The sequence below is a fragment of the Aspergillus nomiae genome (assembly GCF_001204775.2).
Source record: "Aspergillus nomiae NRRL 13137 chromosome Unknown contig00221, whole genome shotgun sequence".
Classification (NCBI taxonomy): Eukaryota; Fungi; Ascomycota; class Eurotiomycetes; order Eurotiales; family Aspergillaceae; genus Aspergillus; species Aspergillus nomiae.
In genome coordinates this window covers 1-19,245 of record NW_015378276.1, presented here as the reverse complement: position 1 = coordinate 19,245, position 19,245 = coordinate 1, and the positions used below count along the sequence as shown (strand labels likewise).

General features: G+C 49.4%; 6 protein-coding genes across 6 annotated transcripts; 3 read left to right on the top strand and 3 right to left on the bottom strand.

Moving 5' to 3' along the window:
- Window positions 1–1,128: 1,128 nt before the first annotated feature.
- On the top strand, window positions 1,129–4,674 carry ANOM_007005 (MIZ zinc finger domain protein; the record flags this gene model as incomplete). The annotated part of the gene is made up of 1 exon (XM_015552261.1): window positions 1,129–4,674. The coding sequence occupies one exon, from the start codon at window positions 1,129–1,131 to the stop codon at window positions 4,672–4,674; it is 3,546 nt and encodes a 1,181-aa protein (XP_015405123.1).
- Window positions 4,675–5,570: 896 nt separating this feature from the next.
- Window positions 5,571–7,447, bottom strand: ANOM_007004 (DUF5102 domain-containing protein; the record flags this gene model as incomplete). The annotated part of the gene is made up of 4 exons (XM_015552260.1): window positions 7,340–7,447; window positions 6,658–7,272; window positions 6,351–6,598; window positions 5,571–6,281 (listed from the first exon to the last, which is right to left on the bottom strand). Exons 1-4 carry the CDS (start codon window positions 7,428–7,430, stop codon window positions 5,571–5,573), a joined length of 1,665 nt encoding a protein of 554 aa, XP_015405126.1. The 5' UTR covers window positions 7,431–7,447.
- A 446-nt stretch (window positions 7,448–7,893) lies between these two features.
- ANOM_007003 (putative nucleoporin Nsp1) lies at window positions 7,894–10,398 on the top strand (the record flags this gene model as incomplete). The annotated part of the gene is made up of 3 exons (XM_015552259.1): window positions 7,894–9,689; window positions 9,755–9,878; window positions 9,934–10,398. Coding segments are annotated over 3 exons (2,124 nt in total), but the record flags the coding sequence as incomplete, so codon positions are not given.
- A 98-nt stretch (window positions 10,399–10,496) lies between these two features.
- Window positions 10,497–11,116, bottom strand: ANOM_007002 (uncharacterized protein; the record flags this gene model as incomplete). Its single annotated transcript, XM_015552258.1, has 4 exons — window positions 10,497–10,536; window positions 10,613–10,678; window positions 10,801–10,866; window positions 10,986–11,116. 4 exons carry the CDS (start codon window positions 11,114–11,116, stop codon window positions 10,497–10,499), a joined length of 303 nt encoding a protein of 100 aa, XP_015405124.1.
- Window positions 11,117–13,125: 2,009 nt separating this feature from the next.
- Window positions 13,126–14,944, top strand: artA (14-3-3 adaptor artA; the record flags this gene model as incomplete). Its single annotated transcript, XM_015552257.1, has 5 exons — window positions 13,126–13,423; window positions 13,480–13,786; window positions 13,853–14,094; window positions 14,156–14,226; window positions 14,281–14,944. Coding segments are annotated over 5 exons (861 nt in total), but the record flags the coding sequence as incomplete, so codon positions are not given.
- Window positions 14,945–16,529: 1,585 nt separating this feature from the next.
- Window positions 16,530–17,868, bottom strand: ANOM_007000 (short coiled-coil protein; the record flags this gene model as incomplete). The annotated part of the gene is made up of 2 exons (XM_015552256.1): window positions 16,530–17,481; window positions 17,549–17,868. The coding sequence occupies 2 exons, from the start codon at window positions 17,866–17,868 to the stop codon at window positions 17,295–17,297; spliced, it is 507 nt and encodes a 168-aa protein (XP_015405127.1). The 3' UTR covers window positions 16,530–17,294.
- Window positions 17,869–19,245: the final 1,377 nt, after the last annotated feature.

The following is a 19,245-nucleotide window of genomic DNA, read 5'->3' as shown; positions in this document are numbered from 1 at the left end:
GGATTGATAGGATATACTTCTCCCCACCGAACCGAATATGTATAGAACCATTCTCGACTCTATCAGATCTCTCCAATCAGGGCGAAACGAGGATTCTGTGGATGAGGGAGCACTAGTAGTACCTCTAGTACAAACCCCCCCCCCCCCCAGCCACCGTCCAAGGGATACATCTGTACATGGCGTATAAACCTGATAAGTCTCTCCCTTGGATCCATCACTTGGCACTAGGAAAAGGACCCGGTATGGGATCGACATACCTTGTAACTAAGCGACCTTCTCAGAAACTTGACAGGTCCAGAAAGATTAGACTTCCTCGATGGGTTCATTCCATCCCAATACACTCGGGTCATGCATGGGGATCCTCTGGTTCAAGAGGATAATCATGCATAAATGTTGAGCCTAACGAGAGAATCGGTTTGCGTCTTTCTCGTTGTTTTTCTTTTTCTTTTTGATTTTGGTTTTGGTTTCAGTTATCCACCTGCACTGTACTTTTTCTTTCTTGTTTCAGTTAACCGCCTGCATGGATAATCAGCATTACTACGACTCTTACTACATTAGCGTTGTTACTTTTAGTAATACTTATCCAGGGACCAATTGATAGGGAATGAATAGGCGAGAAAAGAACTCAGGGTAAAATAAAATAAAGTAAAGTAAAATAAAATAGAAATAGAAATACAAACCAAATTTGAAGAGGCTATAAAAAGCAGTGCGGAAGGAGTTGCTCTATCACACGGCATTAAACCAGTGATTCCACTTGCTAAATAAACCCGTTAACTAACTAAATATCTCATCATCACCGGCTGATTTCACTCTCAGAGTAAACATTTCTTTTTTTTTTCCCCTTTACTTTGGGGGACAACCTCATAATAATCTGTTCTCGGCGGTATGTACCAGTGTGTGTATGTATGTTACGCGCCATAATTTATTTGTACCTATTTTCTTTTTCTTTTTCCCTTTCCCTTTCGTAACTGTCTTGTCTTATTTGTAGGTCGGTCGGTCTCCCAGGCAAACAGAATTCTTCCCTCACCCCAATTTCAATTTGGACTTGAAATAATTTCAGATGCATTTAAGAGAAGAAAAAGAAAACCAAGCGAAAGAAGAAAATGAACCAGAAGATGCTCTGTCATCATGAGCCCAACTCCCCACTTACCTAACGTTAATTCTAATCCAAATTCCGTCGAATCGTCCAATTCCACCGCCAACATTTTTCTGGGTGGTGTGCGGAGATCGTGGATGCTGAATGCAGCCAACTGTCCCTCTTCATTCTCCTGCCACTCCAAAATACCCGACGATTCGGCTGCCGCTACTTCTTCGAATAACGCTGTTGCCGTTTCTGCTGCTGCTGATGCTGCTGCTGCCGCTGGCCGGACGCGTCAACAAGGCATGCGAGAGTCGTCCTCTCTTCGCGTGCTCCCCGTGCCATCTCCAAGTCAAGAGAATGCCGCGTCAATCACCACTGCGGTCGCTGTGCCCTCACAATCTCCATCGCAACCGAATGTAATATCCCCGGTGACTACCGGCCACGCCCAGCAGCAGTTCCAGCAGCACTCTCCCGTTTCTCGGGGCTCGCAGTGGCACGTCGTTTCTGACCGAGCGGGGCCCGACCCTCCTCTAGCTGTGACAGCTGCCACAACCACCCAAAGTGTACCCATAGCGTCCCTCCAAAATCCGATCGAAGTGCCTTCTCCAATATGTGACAGCTCCAGTACTGTCGTTAATCGCAATGGCGCGAGTCCCTCGGTTACAGCATTTCCGTCCCCTCGCACCGTGGGGCCAGCGCCGCTGCGCCATCAGCCACAGGCCGGGACAGCAGTGTCTACGTCTTCACCAGCTGGGGTTGGAGCCGGGAATCCTTCCAGGGCCGGACGCCACCGGGAAAGGAGTAATACCTCACTGCAACCGCAGAGGCAGGGCTCGCACGCATCTCACTCACACTCTCCAGTATTATCTCCAGCTTTTCCATCGTCTGCCGCCTTCCCTCGACTACAGATGGTGCAGCCTCCTAATGCATCCCGGCGCAATCCTTCCCACGATCCCATCCTGGATGACGCATTCTACGAACGGTCGTTAAAGACACTTGAAATTTTCCAAGAACAGCTGAAGCAGAGGGATTGTCTCGGAAATGTAGAACAGCCACGGACGCAACTTCTCTACCAAGCCTGTGCTGAACGAGATCCTCTGTTCCTTGCTATTCATCAGGTGTATTGTCTTCATAGCCTTGCCCCACAAGAATTTCTCCAGTTGCCAGGATATACCGTGCTTCAGGAGTATGGCTTAGATGTGATTAGGAGACTTCTCGTAGAAAATAATCGGGTCTCAGCGGGGTTTCTCAGATGGTCTACTCAGTTCCCTGCCCCACTTGTTGGATTGATGCAGAGGTCTAGATATCGACAGGTTGTCGAGCAGGCCGGGCAATGTCTCCGCTTGCTGGCTGAGAGGTGGCCCATGTATGTGAAGGATGTGCGAAAGCGAGAATTCCCACCGTTGGTCGACGAACTTGTGAAGAACTTTGAAATCACATCGGGAGCCTTGGCGTATACGATCTTTCTGTCCACATGTCGGACATTACCCGGATCTAGGAGCGAAGAGCATTTGAAGGCCGTCTGGGAGCTAGATCTACGGTACTACCAGCAACGTTGCGCATCGCCGCGTCCGGTATCTAATGCACAGCTTTACGAAGAACACCAGAAGGTCATTCAGGCATACCGCTCGGTTTCTGTACCAACTGGCACGCATCAGCCAGGGCCACACCCGACCCTGTCCCACGGGTCCACATCGATCGGAAGCGAGAGAGATCCAATGGTACATTCAGTGGCCAGACCTACCAGCACAGGTGGTCCTCAAATCCGCAATCCTCAGATGATGCTCCCATTGCCCAGCCAAACTGGCCCTTTGGCATCACAGGGTACAATGAATACACATTCCCATCCTTTGCCAGTTGTGATGATGGCGAGCCGTGGAAGTTCAGTGCCTCATTCAGGGGCCAGGTCGTCAGGCACTCCAATACCTCAACCCATTAATCCGGAGGTAGCCTCCCCAACGTCGTGTCAGTTCTTGCCTCCACCGGCGCGCATGCCAGCCAATGCCCCAGGCTCTCATCCTTCAGCTCCTGTTGTCCACAGTCGACGTTCAAGTTGGACAAACGGCGCTCCGACCACTCAACATACTTACACACTTCAGGTGTCCGATCCAATGTCGCGAGCAACCGGCGCTCCAGCCCAAGCAGCCGCTCTACCGATGGTATATCCGTCTCAGATTGCGCATCCTCTACCGGGAGGCAGAATTCCGCCAATGCAACTCGCTGTCCAAGTCCCACGACAGGTAGCGACACGACCACCTCAACTAGAGGTACGAAACAATGAGGTTGGACCGTCCATGCAGCCAATGAATCTGAGGCATCAGACTCAACCCCCACAGTCTCCGGTGTCTCAGCAACGGCCTCATCCACGTCCTCCGCCTACCCTTCTTCTTCCACTTCCAGGCTCACATCCTTTGAATACAATACCGCCTCAACCCCTTCGTGATGCTCTGCATCAGGCCCACCTACGTGAGCCACACAATTACCTGCTTTCTAGAGGGCCTGCGGGCGAGAAAGAGATGGAGCTGTACCAATATCTTAGCTCGTTCGCTGTGCCGCCGACACCACTCGGTCGAGAACAGTGTGCCTTCCACTGGAGGTTTACTTTGTCAAAGGATAATTTGGACCAGTTTCCTAAATCTCATTCGGCCGGAATAGGACAGCGCTCGTTCCGTTTCTATTCAAGCGGCAATCGAGTATATCGGCTGCGGTGTATCAAGATGCCCTCAGTTGCCAATGAGGTTGCAGAGTCGATGTGGTCTGTAGCCGAGTCGGTGTGGCCGAGTGTTTTTTACGTTCACGTCAATGGGGTGGAGCTTTTCGTTCGTCGACGAGTGCATAATGGCAAAGATCTCCCGTTAGATATCACGGACCATCTCATTGAAGGGGATAATATGATATCCTTACATTTTATCCGTAGCCCAGCTGAAGCAAACGATATGTTATACGCAATGGCAGTTGAAGTGTTGGAGATCTCAGATCTGGTTCGAGCCTTTTCCCTTGCCCAAGCCTTATCCCCTTCGGAGTGTCGGGAGCAGATTTGCCAGCGTGTCTCTTCCAGCTTGCAGGACGACGAAGTGAGTGTCGTCAGTGACCATCTCAGCATCAACCTCGTGGATCCTTTCACCGCACGAATCTTCAGTCGTCCTGTACGCGGACGCTCCTGCAAACACCAAGATTGTTTTGACCACTTGACCTGGATACAGACGCGTGCCTCGAAGTCGGGAAAACGCAGCCTGAAAAATGACTGGAAATGTCCCATTTGCGGCCAAGATGCGCGTCCCCAACAACTGGTCATCGACGGTTACCTTCAAGAAGTTCGCGCGGAGCTAGCACGAATAAATCTACTCGAAGGAGCAAAGGCAATCCTCATCAAAGCCGACGGCTCCTGGGAATTGAAATCAGAATCAGACGCACGACCCTCAGAATGCGGGCCCGATAACACCGGGGAACGAGTCCCGTCTAAACGAAAAGCATCCGAGACTAGCAACTATTCCCCAGCTCCAGCTACCCAGAGGCCAAAATTTGAACGTACCAACTCTGCGAAGGGGCCGGTTTGCAATGCACACCCACCCGAAGTCATTGCACTAGATTAAATAAAGAGAGAGAGAGAGAAAAGAAGTCAACATCGCTATTGGGCCCCTTGCCAAGGAGAACTCCTGCATGACTGATGACCTATGTTCATTTGTTCTACTTCCTACCTTGCGTGTTCTTTGCATACTTGAGATCTGCGATTTCCTTTTGTCGAATAAGTCAGGCGCTTTTGTTTTGCGTACGATACCCAGCTTGCTCTTGTCTTTGTTGTTTTTTCTCGCCGCCCTTTCTATCTCCTTTCTGTCTTGCACTCTTGATTCAATCACTGCATGGGACTGCGTGTGGAATTTTGGATTGGTTCATTTTTATCTCCATATGATCTCTTAGCTCGTAATATATGCAGATACCATGTGCATATTCTTTAACTTGGCGTGCTATGTACAGTATACGAAGACGACAGAAGGGGAAAGAATAATTGAATGTCATGCGAACATGTCTTGTCTTTGTAGTGTTAAGAGAAGTAGACTAAGTTCATTAAACTAGTAGAATAATTGACACGGCGTAGTCCATGCCCTGTGTACATTAGATATATATACACACATTACAGGGCCAGGTCCACTCCAAACTAGTGGAGCGAATCTATATTATATAGGGTTGAAACTAGCGATGTGACGCAAGGTATATAGATCGGGATTGTATATTATAGATCTCAGGCTACCTATCCTAGCTAACCTATTCTATCTAAAAGAGATTATAATCTCATTCTAACGGGGATCATATCTAGAGTGAAAGAACGGATAGCAAGGTCCAGACCCCACCGAAACAAGAGGTATTAATAAAGTAACGAAGAGAAGGGGATCTCAGATCCAAAATCAGATAGGGCAAGTCGAGACAGCGAGGGGTGACAGGGGGATTGATAGCGGAAGAGAAGGGGAAAGGATATTCATTATGCTATACATTATTTTCTCACACGCCTAGCGTGATTGACAAGGTTCTCAATCACGCCTTCGAATGCTTCTTTCTCGCTTACTAGGCCGTCTCGTCGTTTCAGCCAGTATTCGAGGACAGAGCTGGCGCGGAGTGTAACGTTTTCCAGCTCATTTACGTGGCCCTGTAATTCGCCGTCCGTGAGTCCGTCTAGGGCCGCGTCTGTCGTGGAGCATAGGCGTCGGACAGCTGAGAGGTCTAGTTTGGGTGGTGGAGACGGTTCGCGCCGCCATGAAGCCCTATTCCGTGGTGGGCCAGACGTCGACGGACTGTTGGCGCCACTCTGAACGTCGTCTTTTCTGACTTGGCTTCCCGAACGGGAATGGGTACCCGAAGTAGCGTCGGGGCCACCAGGATTGATTGATGGCAAAACAAGTTTCTTTTGTTTCGAAGCTGGTAAGATCTCGTCGAGATCGACAGGTACTCCTAGCGACACCAGGAAGAGACGACGGATCCGAGATTTCACCCAATTTTGGGGCTGTAGTGGTGGAGGTGCAACAAGCTGAGACCACAATGATAAAGAGCGTTCAGTGTTGAAGATGGCTGAGTTGTTTTGGAGTGGTTCTATGGGAGGGAGTGATGAAACTTCCTTAGCAGCGGGAAAGAGACGGTCCAGAGGTTCGTCAAGGGCAGCAAAAACATCGGAAAGTGATTGGCAGGAATCGAAATCTGCAAGAGGTGGCTACCGGGTATTGTCAGCATAACTGCCCTCCAGGAATAACGGAATATCATAGGTGCTGGAGTTACTTACAACTGTAGGTGTATGTTGAGGTGTTTGGACCACGAGTTCCTCATCAGCAACCTGTGTACCGGGCTCTTGGAAATCCTCATCGAAATCGTCGAAATCGCCGAAGTCATCCTCTCCCATGTCTTGTTCCTCCGCAAAATCATCAAAGTCATCTGCAGCCGCCGGGTTTGCCCCATCGTCGCCGGTCACAGGTGTTTCCTGCTCGTCATGACTCTGATGTGGGGGGCTATCTTGCAACGGTGACAGTGCATCTGCATTGGTCAATCGTCCATTTTAAACCCACACTATCATGGAGAGCGAGAGATTTTACCTGGGCCATCTGGAACAGTTTCCGTCACGTCGGGCAATGCATCACTTGGCCGCCTTTGGTGTGCTCGTGGATTTGACTCTGTATCCTCATTCGGTAAAGTATCTACTCTCTGGAGGACTGTTTCGGGGACATCAGCATCCGTAGAGATTCCCTCGTTAAGACCCCGCTCATTTAATTCCGGGCTGTGCGACAGTGACTTCGTGTCCAAATCCGAGGCTGTCGTCACAATATCGGGAACCGCATCGGCCTTGCGCTTTTCATACGCCTCGGTTCCAGGTATCTCTCCATGACTTGGTTCGTCCGCATCGACTTTCTCAACTATTGTCCGGGGAATTGGTGAACCTTCCGGCGTCAAAGGGCGCTGTGGTCGCCCCACTGTCGAGGAGCTTCGACTGCGCGACCCTTCCGGAATAACCTCAATCTCATCAGGAACTGCATCATGCTCCCTTAGCTCGTATGCTCGAGTACCAGGAACGTCGCCGTGCGAAGGACTATCGTCAACCTTCTCTACCCGAGTCAGTGGAACAGGAGATGTGCGACCGGACGCCGAGCGCGAATGGGCACGTTCATGGCCTTCGCTGGCGTCTGAGAAATGATCATCGTCACTATTTGTAGCTGTTGAAGTAATATTGTCAGCGATAAATAAACTGGACCAACTCGAGCGTTTCGGTATGTACCATACCGGAGTCTCGTGCCCCGGAGTCCACCAACTCTACGCTTTTGCTTGGGGGCTCCAAGTGCGAACTGGATGGGCGGGATGGCCTTTCGGACATTAGAGTAGGTTTACTTTCCAAAAAGACACATGTAGACAGGTGACAATAATTTATGGGACGGTAAAATTGGAGTGGTATAAGGAATATTTAAGGTTGCAGTGAACAGGTGGTGATGTTGTCGCTGCTCCCCTATGGTTAGAATAACTGGTTCCATGCGAGTCTCGAACATATGCCTGAGGCAGTGCAGGAGACATGATAGTGCCTAAGGTGTCGAGATAGTCGCCCAGCCGAGCCAAGCGCGGTTCCTCCAGAGAATCTCTCAGCTTCGGGTGAATAATTAATTGATTTGGCTGTTGGACTGCGCCAATCCCCATACCAAGAGCCATTCACCTGCCGATTTATCTTTCAGGGCTCATCGTTCCTGGGCGCAGTGAGTTACCTTCAATTATCTGTTTCTTAGCTTTTTCATTGCCCTAGGATTAATTGACTGATTGCGTGTCATCTCTATTTTTTCCACTCCAGGGTAGCCCTGTTGATACCTTCACAATCCAACGCCATGTCTTTTTCATTCGGTGCACCAGCCTCCAACGGGGGCTCTGGGAAAAGCCTTTTTGGGACTGCTGGCAATTCAAATACTGGATCGAGTCCGGGTAGTCTCTTTGGAAATGTAGGAGCATCAACAAGCGGCAGCTCCTCACCTTCATTGTTTGGCACAAGTTCTGCGACTGGTGGCCAAGGGTCTACGCTGTTTGGTGGTGCCAGTGGTAGCGCTGCTACACCCAGCGGCGGTACTTCTGCGTTCAGTTTCGGTACTCAGAATAAACCCGCGGGTACCACTCAGCCAACTTCACTATTTGGCAGTGGATCGCAAACCCCAAAGTCGAACGAAACGCCCAGCTCCGGACAGACACCTGCCGGGGGTCTCTTTGGAAACGCCGCAAAGCCCGCAGGCGGCCTATTTGGCAACGCAACTTCCACCCCCGGACAGTCAGGAGGTTCGATCTTCGGCAACACCGCGTCCACAACTCCTGCTGGTCCTCCCCCACAGGGAGGTGCTACTGGCCAGCCTCAGTCGCTTTTCGGGCAGACAGCACAGAAGCCAGGTGGTCTGTTTGGAAACGCGAACACAACTAGCTCTTCATCCACCACCCCTACTACCGCAACCGCACCCTCCACCAACCCATTGTTCGGAGGAGCTTCGCAGACGCAGACGCAGACGCAGACTCAGTCGAACGGCGGCGGTCTTTTCGGATCGAACACACAAAGTACACAACAGAAGCCCTTGTTTGGCTCGACCCCAGCAGCATCCGCGGGAGGTAATCTATTTGGAAACGCTAACAAACCGGCGGAATCAACAACTCCGACCACCAGTGCTGATACTGCCCCCAAGCCATTATTTGGCGCTGCCCCAACCCCTTCCGCCGGAGGTACGACGAGCACTCAGACACCTTCTCTTTTCCAGAAGCCAGCTGCTGGAACGGACTCCACGGCAAAGCCTGCCTTCTCTCTGGGTACCACAAATGCTAGCGCGCAGCCCTCTACGACTCCGGCCGCATCATCTGCTACTCCACAAAAATCCCTATTCCCTGCCATTGGTGGTACAACCGCTTCCGCAACTCCATCAACAACTCCTGCAGCTGCTCCTAGCGGTGGCATGTTCTCTGCGCTTGGGGCCCCTAAGTCTACAGGAACGACTGCACCGAGCACTACTGCTACCGCAGCCCCTGCTGCCCAACCCGCGGCACCCACGGGTGGATTGTTCGGGAACAAGCCTGCTGGGACCGCCGCACCTTCACAACCCTCAACCACTTCCGCAACCCCCACTACAGCCACAGATGCCTCTAAGCCATCGTTCACCATACCCTCCGTGCCGACGACATCGACCACTACTGGCACAACAGGCACCACTGTGACAAGCAACACGGCAACCGGGGGCGCCGCGCTTGGCGCGTCGACTGCTGGTCCTACTCCCCCAGCTCAGTCTCGCCTGAAAAATAAGACCATGGATGAGATTATCACCCGTTGGGCTACTGATCTGACTAAGTATCAGAAGGACTTCAAAGAGCAGGCGGAGAAGGTCGCCGAATGGGACCGGATGCTTGTTGAGAATGGCACTAAGGTGCAGAAGCTGTACGGTAGCACGGTTGATGCGGAGCGTGCGACTCAAGAGGTCGAGCGCCAGCTTGCTTCCGTTGAGGGACAACAGGAGGAACTGGGTTCGTGGCTGGATCGGTATGAACGTGAAGTTGATGAAATGATGTCGAAGCAAGTGGGGCCTGGTGAATCCTTGCAGGGACCTGACCAGGAGCGTGAGAGGACGTACGTATTTCCCTAAGTTCACAAGCTGTTTTCTGCCGAGATGGCACGTACTGACACATTCATAGTTACAAGCTGGCCGAGAAGCTTTCGGAGCGCCTGGACGAGATGGGCAAGGATCTGACCAGCATGATCGAAGAGGTCAACGGTGCCTCTGCGACACTCAGCAAGACCAACAAGGCAGATGAACCGGTTAGTATAGCCTTTGCGACAGATTGCATGATAGCACCACTAACAGTTCTGCCAGATCTCTCAAATCGTACGCATTCTCAATTCCCATCTGTCACAACTACAGGTTATCGACCAAGGCACATCCGAACTCCAAACTAAGGTCAGCGCAGCCCAGAAGGCTGGGCAGTCTCTGTCTTCCCGGTTTGGTTATGGCTTCAGCAGCTCCGGCATGGGCAACTCGACTGCGGCTGATGATTTCTACCGTTCTTACATGGGACGGCGGTAATGGGGAGATAAAAAACTTTCGGAATCATGGGTTTAGTTATACGAGGAAACATGCGGCGATCGTTATCATTGATCGGAGAATATAATGTACTTGTGCTGGGTTGGAGCTGTGTGTTTTTTCTGCCCTTTTAATGTTCAGGCTATTGTTGGCAGTTTAACAATGGGCTAATGACAATTATACGCGTCCATGGCTTGGCAGTATGCCAACTATCGTATCTCTAAAACGCACAAGGGAGATCAAAATAGGAGGGAGAGTGTAGATTACATCGAGGGAAACTAAATCATGTATAATATGCTACTGTGATGGGAACCTGTGAGCTAAAGAAACTGCGTCATCTGAGTTAAACCAAGGACTTAGTTCTGTTCACCGCCCTGGTTCTTGGTCAACTCCTCACTACAATCGCAAAGAAAAGTAAGTTAGTCACGATCCAGGTGCAAAGTACCCATTTTGCGGATCAGAGAAGACATACATGTGCTTATCCAACTCGTCGAGGTGCTTGCGCTGTTCCCTGACCTTGTTGCGGAGGGCTAAAAGCCTACAGAGACAAGTCAGCATTCGTTTGCAACCGGGGAATTCCGGACCGTGCCATGACAAGACAGAATTTAACCAATGGAAACGGTCCAAGGGGAAACAAGAGAAGGAAAGATGGATACATACTTCTCACGCTCCTTCTCGTGGATGTAGAGGTTCTCCTGGGCGGCTTCGCGCTTGGTGAATTGGTCGCTGGATGCATGCATTAGTGCCGTTGTCCTATTCACTAGCGATGATGTCATCATCCTACGGCCGGATGATGACCTCTTTCATCGGCTCAAAGTAACAGGGGGGGATCAAGAGCGACATACGCTTGCGCAGAACCGCCGGGACGGGGAGCACCGGTATCACCTGCGGCCATCCTGGGGGCGAGAGCTGAGAAAGACCGGGAGACGACGGCACGGTTGACGGTGGTGAGAGGCCTGACGGATTGACGGAGCATGGTGATTGTAGAGAGGCGGAGGATAAGGTGTGGGATCTGATGCAATTTGTTGAAAGAGAGGTTTAAGAGAGAGTGTGTGTGAGGAAGAGAAGATTGAGAAGGAGGAATGAGGGGAGGAGTAACTAAGGTTCTAAAAGTACCTGGTGGTGAGTGATTGGTTGCAATGGTACGTTCCTGCTGTTTTGGCTTGTCAGACGGAGCTGAGGTCGAGACCCAATGACGACACTCGGGTTCGCGGCGGGTCATGTGATATGGTGGCCTGTTGGCAACGCGGGTGAGTCAGCGGGTCAGGTGAGTGATGTTGTTGTTCATTTTGTTGTTGTGGAATCCCCTACTACTTACTAGTACGGAGTACTCCTACTTTGCTCACGCGCGGGAAATTAAAATGATTGAATGTTTCTATTAATACCACACGCAACAAGTGTATTAATTAGTATCACATTTTTCCCTCCCTGTCCGAAGTTCTAGAAACAGGGATGGATTCATTCCAGATGTTGGGCCTAGAAGAGAGAGAGAAAAAGAAAAGAAAAAACATCAGTAATCCTCCGTTCCAGAGCAAACAACTGGAAACCTTCTTGGAGCTTTCTCTCCCTTATCGATTGAAGTTATCTCCGACACCCGAACCAAATCCGTGGTATCGTATTTGCTACGGGGCAGCGGGAGTAGTTAGGATTCGTTCATTAATCACAGTTGAACACAATTATAATAGGTGACATCTCATTTCTTCAAAGGGGACTCTGGCGCCTGGATATGGGCCTATGGAGGAGGTGACCATTGGACTAGGACCACTAGCTGCGAGGCTCATTCAATAATGGCAAATCACTAGGATACAAGGAAGAAACGACCCATACTCGGATCTCTGGTGCGGGCGGGACGATTGGCGGAGAGGGAAATAGGGATGACGCTGAGAGGCCCACCGAACCACACAAACGACGGGTTGTCTGAACGAAGAGAAGAAAGGCGTCAGGAGAGAGTGAGTGTGGGCGAGGAAAAAGGGAGTCCGCGGCTAATCATCCGTTACTGTAGAACGGGGGGAAAAAAAGGGAAGATGAAGCAATCTATTTTACCAAAAACAAGACACAGAAAAAGGGAAAAAGACAAAAAAGGGAAAGGGATTGGATATAACAACCATAATAAAAAAAATACCAGAATAGTATCAAACAATCAAAAGATAGAAAAGGAATTTCGAGCAATGCAAGGTAATCGGAAAACGAATTGAAACGTATAAAAAGACAGTCAATTCTGGATGATTCGGCCGTCGAGTCCGGGTGTATTGTATTCCTCAGGTGTCGACGACGTTCCCCCCCCATTATTGAAGCGTTGAGCCAGACGCTGGCACTCAGTGATTGACTTCTCTAGGTCTCCGCCGCCAACTCCCCCCTTCCGTTTACTTTCCCCTCCCACTTCTTTCCCCCTCTTGGTCTCTCTCTCTCTTCTTCCTCTCCGACTTTTGTCATTACTTTTTATTCCTGCGACTAACGCTTAACCCTCCCCCGTTATAAAACTCTTCCTCATTTTCTCAACCTCCCAAAAAATTTCTAATTTTCATCTACCAACCCCTAAATAAATCCCCCGACTTATCAGGTGAGAACATTCCATTTCTGTCATCTTCCACTGTTTTCCCCCTCCTTTTCCCTGTTTCTCCCCATATCAACCATCACCATCAATCATCTGGGTCGTCATCATCGCAAACCGTCTGGAAATCATACAACGAAGGGTTATTTGGGCTATTACACACGTGTGTGTGGTGTTTATGGGGTGAATTGCTTGCTGGTTGTCGTCGCTCTCGTTGTCATGATCTCCGTTTAGACTACCGCTCTGGAATCGCCCATTCGCGACGCAAGTCAACGGCTAGCCGACTGGAGGACCAGCGGTGCGACGCCCACTTTCAACAATTCCCGACCGTCCCCAGTTGCGTTGATTTCATACTGGGGTTGAATACTAGTTTTTCCTGGTTTGGAAAAATGCATGAAATTATTTTTCCATTCAACCTTCGCATGCTTTCTTTTTGTGGGGGGTATTAGAAGGAAAGAAAGATGACGACGGAGGGATCTAGAATTCGTGTTCTTCGGGCCACTTGACTATCTCAGCCTCGTCATTTATCCTGTGACTACCCGTTTGCCCCTCATGTCATTCATGATTTAGGCCCCATTTCATACTCGCTATTCCCGCTGCTTTTGGCCCCTTCATTGCTGTGCTCCAATTTTGAAGCGTATCCACTAACAATCGACCAGAAACCTATCACAATGGGTCACGAAGATGCTGTTTATCTGGCCAAGCTCGCCGAGCAGGCCGAGCGCTACGAAGGTCGGTTTATCTTGATTTCGTCGATATCAATCTTTCGGTATTGACAGATTGTTCAGAGATGGTCGAGAACATGAAGGTTGTCGCCTCTGCCGATGTAGAGCTTACTGTTGAGGAGCGCAATCTCCTGTCCGTCGCCTACAAGAACGTCATTGGTGCCCGCCGTGCTTCCTGGAGAATCGTCACCTCTATTGAGCAAAAAGAAGAGTCCAAGGGCAACGAGTCCCAGGTTACCCTCATTAAGGAGTACCGTCAGAAGATCGAGTCTGAGCTCGCCAAGATCTGTGATGATATCCTCGAGGTTCTCGACAAGCACCTGATCCCCTCTGCCCAGAGCGGCGAGTCTAAGGTCTTCTACCACAAGATGTATGTTGTTGTCATCCTACGTCAATGCGATTGGTAAGATTCTAATCGCGTTCTTTCCAACAACAGGAAGGGTGACTACCACCGTTATCTTGCCGAGTTCGCCACCGGTGATCGCCGTACAGGCGCTGCTGACGCCTCTCTCGAGGCCTACAAGGCCGCCACTGAAGTCGCTCAGACCGACCTTGCTCCTACCCACCCCATCCGTCTGGGTCTGGCTCTTAACTTCTCCGTCTTCTACTACGAGATCCTGAACTCCCCTGACCAGGCTTGCCACCTGGCCAAGCTTGCTTTCGATGATGCCATTGCTGGTATGTTTCAGCCGACTTGACCGGATTATGGAAGCGGACAGCTCGCTAACGTTCGTCGCAGAGCTTGATACCCTGAGCGAGGAGAGCTACAAGGACTCCACCCTGATCATGCAGCTTCTCAGAGACAACCTGGTAAGATGAAATGCACACACCACGATTCCGCCAACCTTTACTAACACCGAGTAGACTCTCTGGACCTCGTCTGAGGCCGAGCCCGCTGCTGAGAACGCCTCCGCTGAGAAGAAGGAGGAGGCCCCCGCTGCTGAGGGCGAGAAGCCCGCCGCCGAGTAAAGGAGAGATGAAGGACTCGCGTCCGATCATGGATGGAGCACTCGGACGACGGGACTGTTGATTCACGCGAAAGAGCTAGAGTGTTGAAGAGGGAAAGGGAACAAGGCGCCTTTGACGTTTTCGTATCATACAATCTAGGGCAAGGTGGAAGCTTTTCGGCGCCACGGCCCCCGGATGGAGATTCGGTTTCTTAATGCTCTTTGGGTCCTCTGCTTTCTTTCTCTAACGCAGCTCACTTTGGGGCGTGATTGGCTTCTGCCCGTGCACCGGTTCTCCATCTGTGATTCAACTTTTCGTTTCTCGCTTGATTTTTACCTTATTTCCCTTTTAAATTTTTTGCCTATTGCCTCAACTACCCAAAGAATACCTTTCCCTGTTACAGACTCGTACCCCCTACAAACATCAGTCAAATCATTTCCCCTCGCAAGACCTGGACTATTACCTGAATATTGTCTTGGTTGCTTTCGTGCCACGCATGGCGTTTGATTGTCCGCCTGAGCTCGAATTTAGATCTAAAGTCCAGCAGCAGTGGTAACAAAGAAATCCGAAAGTTCAAACTTAGCGGTCTTTTGTGTAGAGTGATGGTGTAAGGATGCATTTTGTAATGGGCACTGGTTCTGGTACCGGTGTGATATCAGTTGAGAAAAAGTACCATTCTACACATCCGATTTCCTATACATCCTAAGAGTCTTAAGACAGATCCATGCAACAAGCACGCCATACAAACGTCCTCTTCCCCCTCAAAAAGCAAATAAAGAGGCAAACACGCCTAAAAGCTCCGTCCAAACTGACACATAAGATAGGCCTTGACGAAACAAACACAAAAGCAGAAGCATGACACAAAAAGCCCACCCATCATAACCTACTATACCAATAACCTACATATACAGACCTATATACGGAGTAAAGAGACAAAACACAAAACATAAGCGCCCCCCTACCCACACCAATTCTCCCCCCACAAAAAAAAAAAAAACAACATCCATCTACAGAAACCCACAATCCAAATCTCCCACATGAATCAATTACTCAGCCCCTACTCCCCAGCCACGGTCGAAGAAAAATGAAGGCCCCCAAAAAATAAACAAATAAATAAATAAAGATCATAACACAGCTCAGCCTCACACCCGAAACATGACGTATGCGGCGCGCGGGAACCCTCTTCCTTAATTATCCTTTTGTTTTGCTGGGAGATCGACAGGGAATCGCAGAAGGGGTATGATGTATCAGTATCTGTTCTTAACTATAAGATTGGGTTTTATTATTTACGGGTAGGTTTATTAATGTTATTATTATTTTTCATTGATCTTTATTAGATTTCCTTTGGGTCTGGGGCGTTGGGTTTGGGAATGATATTCCGGGATGTGTAGATTTTATGATGTCATTCATGTGCGTGAGGTGAGTGAGGGCTTGGGGCATCTTGGGATTGATGTGTTTTTCTTTTCTTTTCTTTTCCGTTCGTTTTTTGAGACTATGTTATTGTATGGGGGATGTGGGAGGCTCGGTTTATGGAGATATCTATTATGGGTGTGGCTGAGATGGTGCTAGTATAGTCTAGGACTAGGGACGGAGTGTTTAGATAGGTGGTTGAGATTGAGATTATGGTGGCGTTTTGAGGCTTTTTCTTGACAATCCAACTTTCTCGGACATACGGTCGTGGTAAGGTTAGATCTGGTGTTAGGCTGGGTGTTGGTGGAAGGGGACTAGCCTGGTATCAGCGACTAACTCCGTACAACGGACGCTTGAATTACAAGAAACGGAAAAACAGTATATCAATATCTCTGTATTCAATCAAACCGCTCGCTTCTGGGTATGTTAAGCAAATGTCTTCAAAGCCAAACAATATCAAGCCGAATCGTCAGACCGGGACGATCCCAATGTACACGATAATCATGATGTTGAAATAGAAAACAAACAAAACAACGGGCTGCTCCGTGAAAATGCTTTACTCTCCCCGCCTCGCCTTTTTGCAGACCATGAGAACAAATGCGCCCAGTGCGGTTTCCTGTCGAATCAATCAAACAAGTCTAATAGGTAATCCCCAGTAATTTCCGAACGCCGAGCGTGCTATGTATGCCACAAGTACAGATTGCCTCCCGGTATGACAATATAAGAAAACCGAAGAAAGAAGAAAAGCAAAGGAGGTTGAAAAAAAAAGGTAAGACAGAAGTAGAATCAAGTCAATATGGACAGTTGAAGATGGGCCCAGTCGGCACAGGAGAGAGACCATAGTGCTCCATCACGCAAGACGTCATCTGGTCGATACGAAGATCGGCGTGAACGGGATCCAGCATTGATCGTCGCCAAGCCGAAGTAGCACGCTCCTAACCGATACACCGGTGTGCAATGATGTCACAGGAGCAAACTATGTTATTCGATTTTCGCTGTAGTAAAACACTGTGGTAATCTCCATGCGTCGATCGAGGGAAAAGGCCGAATTCTACCACGAGTTATTGGCCAAGAGTGGTCAGGGTAGTTTGGTGCAGTCGACTGTGGCGAAACCATCGTGCGATACGTCCGCTACGGAAGTAGCAAATCAGAATATTAACTGGTGACAAATGACATTCGTTTGACGCCAAATGTAGCACGAGTGGCTCCCGGATATGCGCCGTTGCCATTCCGACCCCGCCGCACGACATGCAGTCAAAAATCGATTCCTCTCGTAATGTTGATACGTATTATAGTGCGGTGTGTGATCGTCCGCAGAATGGATGGTGCTCCAACAACCAGTCCAAAGAACGTGTCGCCAAGGGAGACCCAAAAATGTGATATGCGTAGTTGCCGAAATGTACAATCGAACCATGGCGGAGACGTATCTCGTACAGTTCTTTGGTTTTCGCTATACAAGCGGAGACATCGCCAGCCGTGCCCATGGGCTCTACCGACCGGGATGTTGAAGGGCGTCGCGTCTATTTTTGCGACTTTCTGACCTTGGTGCTGGATCTCGTCATTTCACTCTTGGTCATGTTTCGGGTCAATCCACCAATGTAGTCCTGCAAGAATTTGTTTTCACTTTCGAGTTTGTCGTGGTCCGATTTCACTGCTTCAATACGTTCGGCGAGTGCTTGAAGGGACGACTGCAGCGCCTTTGCTTGTCTAAAATCATTGTCAGCCAACGTATCAAGTAGCAAAACAAGTGTTGGATCGCAATGTAGACACTCACTCCTGCAAGGTCTGCCTGGCCTCCTTTCCCAGCCGCTCCAGATCAGCAGAGTTACGTCGGGGACTCATCGCACGTGCGTCATCCGGGGGAAATTCTTCTTCTTCAATTTCAATTTCAGGATGGTCTCGTGGAACTAGTATGGAGGCACTGGGTTTCCGACTGGCCATACGTGGACGTTCAGAACGACCGCGGCGTTCGGTTTCTGCGTCGGAGATAGAAGACGATGAGGAAAGGGAGGACATGTGTGCGCGGCCGTTGTCATTTGGTTGGGGCATCGTCGGAACGGGAGAGGAACCGTGCACATCGGAAGTTGACGCCATGATTTTCTTTCTGACCCTGGTGGCGTTGTGATGGAATTTAAGGGCGTCTAGGGCTGGGTGGTGGCTTTTTCCCTTGACGAATTTGGGGGGTACGAAAGTGTGGTTGATGTGGCGGGTTTCCACGTCTCCAGAGTGGATTTCGGTTTCCAGCACAATTAGTTGCAAATTCAATCGCAGCTGGTCGGACTACCTCTAGCGATTAACCCCAGATAGAGAATCTGTGTTTCCGCTGGAGGTAGCTTGGCGATAATCGACGGCGTTGGAACGAGGAGGAGTCTCCAGAATGGGTATCGGAAACGCTAAATCCCGAATACAGCGATAGAAAACTGGGGGAGGGGAAATAGCGCGACAGAAGCCACAAGCAGCAACGATGCTCAGGCACAATCCAGGGGTGAGGACAGAGATAATGAATAGAGGAGAGGAGGAGAGTAGAGAGGGTCAAAGAGTTCGGGGGGGTGAAATCGCGTCGGTTAAGCGAAAGTTGGGAAGGCAACCGATACTCCGGACAAAGCAATTCAAGAATGCTCCCGGTGGATTGAATTGCTCTCTGGTGCTTTAAATTTTATTTTCTTTTTCTTCACTTCTTTTCCTTTGGGTTTCCCCTTGATGTTTCTTCAGTTTCCCTATAATCCTCCTGTGCTATGGTCGGCGATGGACTGGGGGAAGGAATTCAGAGGAATAGAAAAGAAAAAAAATAAAGAGAAAGGGAAAAGGACGAAGGAGATGAACTCGTCGAATGATCCGAAAACGGGCAGACTAACAGCAGTGGGAAAGAAAGCCGTTCGGGTATAGTGTAGAGAGTGGGTTCTGGTAACAATCAAACACAATCACAAAGAACACGGAAAAAAGGGGATGGGAAAATGATGAAATGTGAGAGGGAGGGATGGAGGGATGAGGGGAGGGTCTGAGGGTAAAAAAAATACTAAGCCAAAAAAAAAAAGAAAAAGCTACGCGGAGAAAGAGTGTGAGAGAGAGACACAGGCAGAGAGACAGGATAAGAGAGACAGGTAGAGAGGAGTCGATTAAAAAATTAAATCAAATATTAATCAATGAAGGAGAGAATCCGCCCAGAGTAGCGGTGGTGAATTTTCCGCTCGTAATAATTCATGAAAGAAAAGGAAAGAGACTAAAGACGGATACTATGGAGGTACTTCCAGGAGACACCTATTCGTTGGGCAGAAGCAAGTATCGTGGTCGTACCTATGATGGAGCTGTACAACGCTGAAGAAGTCGTCGCAGTATTGAGTAGTATGATTGCTGGGTCTTGTAATACTTTTTCTTTTCCACTTCTTTCTTTCTTTTTTTTTGTTCTCTCTCTCTTTTTTAATTTTTATTATTATTATTATTTCTTTTTATTTTCTACTTGGTTGATGGAAC